The 11,724-nt window shown below is 34.8% G+C and overlaps 1 protein-coding gene across 1 annotated transcript; it reads right to left on the bottom strand.

Moving 5' to 3' along the window:
- Nucleotides 1–201: 201 nt before the first annotated feature.
- LOC133029961 (uncharacterized) lies at nt 202–1,740 on the bottom strand. Its single transcript, XM_061102018.1, has 2 exons — nt 1,215–1,740; nt 202–1,140 (listed from the first exon to the last, which is right to left on the bottom strand). Exons 1-2 carry the CDS (start codon nt 1,675–1,677, stop codon nt 338–340), a joined length of 1,266 nt encoding a protein of 421 aa, XP_060958001.1. The 5' UTR covers nt 1,678–1,740; the 3' UTR covers nt 202–337.
- Nucleotides 1,741–11,724: the final 9,984 nt, after the last annotated feature.

Genomic DNA, 11,724 nt, shown 5'->3' with positions numbered 1-11,724 from the left:
CAATTTATCTACATAAATATTCTAAGTATAGGGGGTATATAACCCACTCGCTTCGTACTATTGCTTAATCTATTAAAAGAGTTATGAATTTTTTTGAGGTTTTAAAATTTTTCTACCTTAGTATTTTTTACACCAAGCTGTAATTAAACTGCAATCGAGATGATAAATAAACAAAAAACGCGAGTACCCGTGTACTGCAAAGAAATCATATAAGTAAATATCCCCGAAGGGATATATGTTGTTCAAAAGGAAAATAAACATAAATTTGTCTAAGTACAAATTGCGATACCGTTGTACCGCTTAAGAAAGTTTGGCAAAAGTAATATTAAAGTAAAAGTTAAGCATTGGGAGCAATAGGGGCAGTTGGAGTGGTAGATTCATCTGCGACTTTGCTGGCAGCCTCGTCCACGACTTCTTCAGTGTCCGCAACATCATCATCCTCGGGGAAAAGATTTCTTTCACCTCCTTGAGTCTGCGTGGGTGACATGGCTCGAAAAGCCTCAGCCATCTCAGCCGCCTCTGCCCCAAGGATCGAGAAGTCGAAGTTTGGAATCTTGGAAAGAGTTGTGCAGATGTAGTCAGAGACCGCCTGGTCGTACTGCTGCTTTCCATTCTCCTTCTCGACCTCCAAGTCGCGAGACATCTCCTCAATCTTCGTCTTAGAGTTCTTGGCTTCAAGTTCGACTTGCTTACGAAATTCCTTGTGCTCTTTGTCCTTGTTAGCCGCTTCCTGTTTCAGCTTTTTGACGCTCTCCTGAAGCTGGGCATTCTTCCTCTTTAACAGTTCGACTTCCTTGGAGCCAGCAACAAAGGCCTTCGAGAATATGGTCATGAACTGCGAAGCCAACTCCGCAGAGCGAGGCATAAGTTCCTCAGAAGGAGTCCTCTCTACCTTGGACATGAACTCCTCGCCCACAAACTTTTCCTGAAGAACTAGGAAATCGCGAGCTCGAACAGCTGGATCGATAACGACTTTCTTCCCCTTGTCCTGTGTAGGCTTAGCTAGCTTCTTGGAAGAATCCGCAGCAGGGGTAGCCACGACATCGCTTTTTCTCTTCTGGGGAACGATGGGAGACGTCGTCGCCGTTCCAGTCTTTGCCTTGCGATTAAGAACGGGTGCTTGTTTTAGGAAAGTCATCTCTGCAAGGACAAGAAAAGATAAGTTAAAATAACAATAAATTTAGATGCATTAGTCTATATGTGCGATATGTTACCTGATGTCGGCTGAGAAGTCTGCTTGGAAAGGTGTTTGTCTATCCGCTCCTTTTGCTTTTCAGACGGCTCCTTGTACACTGGCTCCCTTTGAAGGCTCGCGTTCTCTGGAGTTAGCTTATGTTCCCGTAGTTTCAAGGTCGTGCACAATAATAGCCAGTCACGATCTTGAACAGGGAGGCTTCCGAGAATTTCAGCGGCTTCTCTGCGAGTTGCATCTAGCACAGGTCGAGCTGGTCTATCTGCGGAAAATAAGGAAATGCATATTAGCTCAAAATCACAAGGTAACATAAAAACTAGGTAAGGAAATGTGCGACGTACTAGGTCGACGATTAAAATCAGCCCTAATTCCTGGGACTTTAAACACGTAAAACCATTTAGATTTCTAATCCCCCATATTGGAAACCATGCCTTCCACACCGTTGATTTCAGAAGTGGCCCACTTGCTGAAATAGTAGAAGCCATTGTGGAGACCCACGTTCTTTATGTCATAAAAGTAACTAAACTCCTCCATCGAAGGCTCCCTACGCGCGTACTCCATATACATCGCATAAAACCCTAAAGCTATGCGGTATCTATTTAGGGTCAGTTTAAAAGGGGACACATCGTACCGCTTGAGAATAGCGGAGATGAATGGATGGAAAGGGATTGATACTCCACATCGAAGAATGGGAATGGAAACTACGACGTCCTCTAACGGTATGATCGCGGGGTTGGTGAAGGGAAGGTGCGGTCTTTGAGTGGGGCGAGGACGCATGGTGCAGAGTGGCAATAAGTTTAACCTCGAAAAGGTGGACAAGTTAGATTTAGTGACTCGTGAAACTAAGTCCTCGCAGGAGAATGACTCATTCAGTTGCGTGTTGTCAACTGAATCACTCTCCCTCCCTTTGGCATCTCCATCCTCATCTGATTCACGATCAGGAACCTCCCAATCCTCGTCCATCTCTTCGACTTCGGTGTCAGGGGGATGCCTAGAGTGAACAAGATGTTCGCGAGCTTATACCGTAGATTCGCTATCAAGAATCTCGATAGTTCCTGATTCAGCGAGCTCTTGAACCATCCTCTCGATATCTGCAGAGGACAACGGACCCAGCTCCACATCTCCGGCAATTGGGGTCTTTTCTTCTGAAATCAAGGTTGGGATAAAGCTGTCCTCCTGGTCCTGGTCGCCGTCGAAAGCATTGCCTCTAGAGCCAAGCATCTGGCTGTCCGACAAATCGTTCATCTGAAAGATAGAAGATCTTTTCAGTGTGGTGAATGTGCGAAAACAATATAAGTGACCTCACCCGCATAAAATATTCAAGATCTCCTTGGAAGACTAATTTGGATTCTCGCGAAAAACCAATCAGCCCACCAAGGCATAAAATCCCAAGTGTGCGACTAGAAGAATATCTCAAAAAACGGCTGGGAGTTTCCTAGTGACTCAAGGGGCGTGCGTTTTCGAGCATGACCTTGAAGTTACTGGGAAACACCCACCGTTTCGAGGAATCTAACCAATCACAAACTTGCGAGTATGTCACGCATATCCGACTAGCAGTATACCTCAAAAAAACGGCTGGGAGTTTCCCAATGACCCAAGGGGCATGCATTTTCGAGCATGACCCTGAAGTTACTAGGAAACACCCACCATTTCGAGCAAATCTACTAGTCGAAGAATATGGTTATATGGGAACTGAGAACACTGACGTATGTCGCAAATGGCTGGGTGTATCACAGTACTTCAAGGAACACGTGATCACACGCATGAACATTAGAATACGGTGACACACCCACCATTTGAAAGACTTAACCAGTATTCCCACAACAGAATAAAACCCTAAGTTCTAAACAACAGGTAAAAATGATAAAAGTCTCTGGGAAAACCTAAAGGAGACAGATATGCGAGTATTTGAAGTGTTCATCCGAATACCCGCGAGTATTCCAGAAATAAACAAGTAAGGAAGGTGCAAATATTCAAAATGTTCTTCCTAAAGTTCACGGTTATACAAATTTCAGGTTTATTTTTCTTCTAAAATTACGCAGTTCTAAACAGAAAAATACAGCCCAATGTGTATTCCCTACGAACATACATATTCAAACTTCTCAAAATGTCAAAAACCCAGAAAGATAGTTTTCATTTTTTTTCAAAAAACTAAATACACAAGTGGATTAGAAACTAACCTTTAGCTTTTCTGATTGCTCCCTGTAATTGGTTTCGATCTCTTCTGAAATCTTATAGATTCAGGAAGAAAAAGTAAATCTGGGTGGAAGACGGATGAGGATCTCTAATATTTCAAATAAAAAGGGGAAGAAGAAGTTAAGAATGAGAGATAAAATGAGAAAATCATTTCGTATCAAAGAGCTTAAATACCAATATCCCTCATAAATTGGGATTGTAACACGTGGCAGCAGGAATGCCTTGTTGGAAATTATTTTACCAGGATCTTAGATCTACTCACAAGTATGTTGATTAACACCCTAAATATGAACTTTCTAAAACGATGAAATAAACACATATAAAGTTTAGTAAACCTTACATTGGGTGCAGCGGAATAATATGACTCCTTCCGTTCAGATATCTAGCTCTTGCTTCCTTTCTGTAGCAGAGCATTGTCAATATCTGAACCTGGATCTCTTTCTCTGAATCTTTGATGCTGAAACTCCTTCTTGCTGAAAGTCTTTCTTCACGATCTTCCTCACTATGGTTGAGGTATCACTTGCTGTGTGTGGGCACTACTCTCACACTAAGTATTTCGAAATTCAAGAGGGAAGAAAGAGAGAGGGTGTGGTCGGCCAGATAGGGAGAGAGAAGGCTCAGGTTTTTCTCTGAATCAGAAGTGTGAAATTTTAGTGTAAATTTCCTGAAACCTTCACTATCTATTTATAGCATTCCACTAGGGTTAGGTTTGAATTATTTGGCATTAAAATAATGAAAATATCAGATTAAATTCCCTACAAAAGTGGCCGGCCCTAAACAAGTGGATTTGGGCCTCACTTTTTACAATTTTGCAGTTTTATCTTTTCTGCATCTGATTTTCTCAAAAACGCCAATTTTCTAATTCAACCATTTAAATGTCAATTCTAACTATTTAATAACTATAAATAATTATTAAATAATATTGTCATTTATCATATTTATTAATTGAACCATACAAAGTATCATAATTAACAAATATGCCCCTAAAACTCTTTCTTTACAATTTCGCCCTTACTTAGTGAAAAATTCACAAATAGACATAGTCTAAATTGAGAATTATAATTGATTAATCAAAACCAATTATATGAGTCTTACAAGCAATATTATCTCAACTAGTGCGGGGACCATGGGTCTATATAACCGAGCTTCCAATAAATAGATCAAGAATTTATTACTAAAATTCAATGACTTATTAATTCTTCGTTGAATCCACGCATAGAACTTAGAATTGCACTCTCAGTATATAGAATGCTCTTTATGTTCCACCATATAGACACATCATTAGTTATCCATTGTTATAATCCTAATTTGATCAATGATCCTCTATATGAATGATCTACACTGTAAAGGGATTAGATTACCGTTACACCCTAAAATGTATTTAATCCTTAAAACACTTAACCCCGTATAAATGATATTTCAGCTTATGTTAAATGAGATCTCCCCTATTTATTTTAGTTTGCTCAAGCTCGAAGGAGATCATCCTTTACTTACTATTCGCCAGATAGAAGCTATAGATTCCATGTTTATGTTAGCGCTCCCACTCAATTGCATTACCGTGTTCCCAAAATGTACGTATCACCCTGACCTAAAAGTAGGCTTAACTAACAAATCAAAGAACACGAATAGCCTTTCGAGATTGAACCTAATCATAACAGGATTAAGATCATTTGATCTAGGATCAACTAGGCGATATTGACTTGAATAGATATTACAAAAAGTTTAATAAATCTAAGTCAAAGTTCAATATCGGTCCCTTCCGATGCATACTCCATGCTTCCAACCTGAGCTTTACTTTAACCAATGCTCTGGAAAGAACATAGCACTTCTCCAAATACAAGTAAACTCTGTTGTAGATTATCATATCAGTAAAACCATGTGTCTGATAAATCTAGGAAACTTTATTCACATAGTCATGTTTACTTTCCAATGTGTTGACAGCACAATAAACAGGATCAAGTATGTGAAAAGGTGTAACGTCCCCGCTTCAAGCCTCCATTGGGCCCTTACACCCACGGACTAATGGCTCTTATACACGGGTACGCCACTCTGGATGCTTCTTGGATTGATGACTGACCCTACAGACCAACACGAGTGTTTTCAGCGTGCTTTGTCCTCACTCACACGCATCCTGGGAAAACTTCCCAGGAGGTCACCCATCCTTGAAATTGCTCTAGGCCAAGCACGCTTAACTATGGAGTTCTTTCGAGATGGGCTACCGAAAAACAAGATGCACCTTGTTGATATAGGTAGTACCAATCAATCCATTTAAGCTCTCTACAACTGTGTAGTCCCATACCTACACAGTCTCAGAATCATCCCACTTGACCTTCCCCAGGCGGTGTGGGATTGCACAGCTTACCGGGTGTATCCCCTTACGGATCACGGGACTGCGGCTCGTCACAATCACCCCCCCTTACGGGGTCCGACGTCCTCGTCGACCACACTTCCGGCTGGGTCAAGGCTCTGATACCATTTGTAACGTCCCCGCTTCAAGCCTCCATTGGGCCCTTACACCCACGGACTAATGGCTCTTATACACGGGTACGCCACTCTGGATGCTTCTTGGATTGATGACTGACCCTACAGACCAACACGAGTGTTTTCAGCGTGCTTTGTCCTCACTCACACGCATCCTGCGAAAACTTCCCAGGAGGTCACCCATCCTTGAAATTGCTCCAGGCCAAGCACGCTTAACTATGGAGTTCTTTCGAGATGGGCTACCGAAAAACAAGATGCACCTTGTTGATATAGGTAGTACCAATCAATCCATTTAAGCTCTCTACAACTGTGTAGTCCCATACCTACACAGTCTCAGAATCATCCCACATGACCTTCCCCAGGCGGTGTGGGATTGCACAGCTTACCCGGTGTATCCCCTTACGGATCACGGGACTACTGACTGTCACAAAAGGGTTTCAGACGAATTCATACATTATGTACATATAATCATGAAATGAACCATGTGGACCATGCAACATTAAATGTTATTTCTGATCTATATTAATAAGTAAATTTGATTATATTGAAATGAGTTTTTATTTAGGGCATAAAACTCAACATGCCTAAGGTCATCCTATCCAATGGTCAGCCATGGGCACGCCTACATGAAAATCGAAGAGTTTCGTGACGTGGCACTATAAATAAGATAAAATGAAATAATTATAGCTGTCATTTTTTGAAACCCTCGATGGGACAACCAAAGGTCACCTCCTCGTGACAACCTTTCACCTGTCTCTCGCGTATAGTTTCCCTCATGACCGCATCTGTCAAGTCGCGAAACTAGGGGCATGTGTTATAGTGAGATTTTTCTCACCTAGAAACTCAAGACCGGACTCCTGTTTAAAGGACACGTGTACTCAATTTCCCCAAGGAAAGCTGAGGTGTCAATAAGAGACTCCTCGAGTTTAAACCTCGTCTGAGCTAAACTCGGCGAGATGATGCGAATATGACCAAAGTCTAATCGCATTTACGAGGCTCGCATTATGTGGGATCAAGGAACGGACTTAACTCGCATATACCATGATATATGCAAGTATCCTCTCAATCCTCCTGCGAAAACATAGAGGACGACTCTTTATAAAGCGAGCTGGTCCCGATGACCCAACAACCTCGATAAACCAATACAGACTTGCGTGTCCAGGTTCTATCAGCTCGTTATACGATGTCCGTAAGTGCGACTACACAAGAACACAGGCATCCTAGGCTTAACTAAATGTTAGGTGTATCCTAAGCCCGCGAGCTTATACCAGAATATGAACAGCCAACTCGCACATTAGAAGTCGCATACGTTGCTGTATTTAGTAAATAGAAACTGTTCTTCATTTATTAATGTTTACGTTTTAGCTTAATTATTGTAAATCAATGTATGAACGGATTGGCAATGAATGCAATCCTTGTAAGTAATTGGATACTTGCTTTGTACATAAAGGAGTGATCCACCGTGAAATGAACAACTACGAAATCCTTGCAACAGTGGACTAAGCAGACCGTGATCTGACTGAATCACTATATTCTTTTATTTTCTTGATATTTCCAGTTTTCATTAAGCATTTACGTTTCTAGTTCGAGTACTCGCCGTTTTAGGTTGAATACTCGCATTTGTTCATCATATTGTTCTTATTATAATTATTATTATTATTATTCATTTTTTGTGTTGTGAAATTTGCTCGACAACAACTATGTATATATATTACATAAAAATAATGCAAACGGTCCGGTTTGGTTCAAACCAGTAGAAATAATGTCAAAACCGTAACAAGACTGCACAGTAAGAAAACTGTCCAGATAACTAAACAATGACGGATTCATTTAGTCCGATCTAAAATGAGTTGGTTTGGATTGTTTCGTGTTTCAAACTACGGTTTGCGGATTTCATGAACAACCTAGGTTCACGCGCACATCATTTGGATGATTCAATCGCATTTAATATTGTCAATTCTAATATATAGGTGCAGTACTAAAAATAAAAGAAAAAAAATCTATCCGAAAAATAAAAGATGCTGTATAGGTTCTAAATGAAATTAATGGAGTAATGAAATTCATCTTATTAAAGAAAAAAAACAATTGCACTGTGATGTTTGATTTGTGATTTGAAAAATTTATAATGCGTAGATAAATATATTACTTACATCAAAAAAGAAAAATTATATTATAACCATTATTCTCCTAAAAATAATGTAGCCTTATTTAGAAACTTTAATTAATATAGATAAAATAAATGCATAACACCTGCAATTTAATAAGTTCAAAACTACTGCTGTTACATTAATATATTATATTATAAATCTCTCTTTAGTAATTAAATTATACTTGATCTTGGATCATAAAAAAAAATGATATATATGAGCATTGAATTGACTTATAAATATATATAAATATGTGGTATGTTTTATATATACAGTTTGGTGTACATAATCATATATATGATGTGAAAAGATGCCCAAACTAAACCTATGTATATAGTAGTCATTTTTTATTTATGTCATTCATTTTATAAATTTAATCAAGTTGTGCATGATCAGTGTCCTTGTTTTAATAATGCAGTATCCCACACCTTAGCAAAGTTTGCTTTGTCAATAAGTGTTATAACAGCCTGGCTGGCTGGCTACCGACCTCTCTTATTTTCAAACTCATAGTTTTTTTTTTTTTTGAAGGAAAACTCATAGTTTGCATGATGCAAATAATTTATAAACATAGTTCTGTGTCCCCTCCCATCTCTAGAGTTTTTTTATCTAGAAAATATAGTTCTTTGGGACCTGTTTCTCTAAAAAGGAAGAGAGAGAGAATATATAATGAATATATATTTTGGGTGAGTATTCAATAGTTACAGTAAAAATAGTAAAAATGTAATCATAATTGTTTTATTTTCTTATGACTTTCTATAACATGTCACTAATAAAATTTTATTTTTAGACTTATATACTTAAAATAAATTAATTTTTTTTAATTAAAATATTTAATAAAACCTTTTCAAAAATTAATATTTATAATTTTTTTTTATTTTAAGGAAATAACTAAAATCAAGTTATTATTAGGTTACAAGTAATTTAATAATTATTTTTAGTAAATTTTTAAATTAATTACAATCGTCTAATAATGATGTAAAGTAACAATTATGGTTACATATTTAATTTAACTATTGAAATTCTTTTCATATATATATTTATAAATTTGTTAGTGCAGTCCTAGTCCTAGGTGCATTCTGTTTCATTATTCAAGAGAATATTTTAGTTTAAAAGGAAAATTATAGTAATGACCCCAAATTATAGGACTATGTTAGTATATATTCTTATTTTAATAAATTATAGCAAATAGTCCTAAATCATAACACTATATTAGGTAGTCCTTATTTCAAAATAATTAATTTTTTATTTTATTTTTTAGAATTAGAAGCAAATTATTTAAAGATTATGGTATATCTATATCAGTTTTGTTAGAATCTCTTTTATTTACAAGTTATGTCGATTTTTTTAATTTTTTATGAGTTGTTGTGGTTGTTAGTATATATATTTTGCTGTACAATATATTTCTATTTTGTTGTATGATTATTATTATTCTTTGATAATATTTATTTTTTATTATGATATGTATAATAGTGGTTATAATTTAAATATTATAATAAAAATATTTTAATGTATGTATATAATTTTATTGGCATGCTACATATATTTAATTATTATTTTTATATATTTTGATTGTATGATTATTTATGTTAAATAATATTTAATTAGTTTTTATTTTATTATATACAATGGTAGTATATAATTTTTTTTATCATGGTATATATATTTTAATTGTGGTATATAATTTGGTTAGTATAGTATACATATATATATTAGTAATATATATTTTTTTTTATTCTTATTATTTTTTGTATATATTTTGGCGAATGGTACATTTGTTTTTTGTTATACGGTATATAATTGTTTTTAAATAATATTTAAGTTCTATTTCTATTGTACTTTTGTTGATATGATATATAATTTTATTAGCATCCTATATATTTTTATTTTTATTTTTATTTTTATTTATTGTTATTATTATATATATTTCTATTGTAAGGTATATATTTTCTGTTATATGGTATATAAATTTTATTGTATAGTTTATCATTTTATTTTAGATAATACATATTTAGTTTTTATTTTATTATACATAAAGGTGATATATAATTTTGTTAATATGATATATATAATTTTTTTTAATAATATTATATTATTTTAATTTATTTTTTATTGTAGGTATATATATATTTTTTGTATGGTATATGGGTTTTGTCAGTGACGGACCCAGAAATTTTACTTTGTGGGGGCTTATTTATCATTCAAAAATATTTATACCTATATTATAATTATTCTTACTAGATTTATTTAATTTTATGAGAGCTTTTTTTACGATTTTGATCTATAATTATCAAATTTAAAAAATTACATTTAATTTTTTAAAAGGCAATATTTTTGTTAGTGGGGGCTATAGCCCCCACACTAATACACTTGAGTCCGTCCATGGTTTTTGTTATCTATAGTATATCATTTATTTAAGATGATATTTAGTTACTATTTTATCATATATAAATTTTTTTGGTATGTATTCATATTTTAATGGTGGTATATATAATTTTGTTAGCATGATATATATATTAAGTATTAATTTAATATTGTTATAATTTCTTTATGGTATATAATTTTATTATTACGGTATATTAATTTTCAGTACTACGATATATCAAATACTACAGTATATATTTAATGATCTAATATATTTATTTATTTTTGTTACAATATAATAATATGCAATACTAAAACAATATATAACTTAATTTTATTATTATAAATATTTTTTTAAAAAAAAATATGTGATAAATGTATTTTTATAATTCTTATTAGTTAATTTATTATATTTAGCCATTTTCATAATTTTTAAGAAAGAAAAATTTACTAACTTATAGTTTCTAAATTTAAAGTCGCATCTCATCCATCAATTTTTTCCGGAAAAAAATCACCTGTCCCATTTTTCCTATTCCACTCCTGTCCCCACTATTTATCTTTTGCCACATCATTTAAAATGCCAAATAGACATTAAACAAACCACCAAGGCACCAAAATATTGTTAACTCCGTTTGTTTTCCTTTATATATATTAAAATAATTATTAATTGTCAGTGTTAAATAAATTAACAATTAACCTAAGATCTATTTGTATATAACATAGAACACAATAATAAGATATAATAATTAGGTATGTGTACCTGATTGATCCATAGCAATTATCTCTGATTGATCCACAGCAGTTACTCCAATTCGATAGTGCAATACTATCAACTAAGTCTTCCTCCCTAGATCTCTAAATCAGAAGCAGTTTATTTTATCTGATTATCAAAAGGTATACAATTGTGATGAGACAATATGTATTTATAGAGTTAGGGACGGGACTTAGCTACAAAACCCTAGTTGGACTGGGCCTGCTCATCAAAGGCTTCAGTCAACTAGAAAAGCCCACACTTCTGCTTCACCTAGACTTTACTCACAGATGCTAAGCCCATTAACAATTGATCACCAACAACATGGGCTAACACAGCAAAGAACTATCCAATCAACCCAAGTTTTAATAAAACCAATAAAATTTAATGTAAGCCCAAATAAAAGTCTAACATTCTCCCACTTGGGCTACATTGATTTTAATACATATATATTATATATCAAAATAATTTGTTTGAAAACGACTCATGGGTTGAACAACAGGAAAACATTTGTGGCCACTTTAAAAAATGATAGTTCTCTGATAGCATCTCAACATACCGGTCCAATTTAACCTTTGATAATGAACTATGACAGT

This window comes from Cannabis sativa, chromosome 8 (assembly GCF_029168945.1).
Source record: "Cannabis sativa cultivar Pink pepper isolate KNU-18-1 chromosome 8, ASM2916894v1, whole genome shotgun sequence".
Taxonomy (NCBI): domain Eukaryota; kingdom Viridiplantae; phylum Streptophyta; class Magnoliopsida; order Rosales; family Cannabaceae; genus Cannabis; species Cannabis sativa.
Note: the sequence above shows the minus strand (reverse complement) of the source record. Positions and strands in the feature narration are given on the sequence as shown.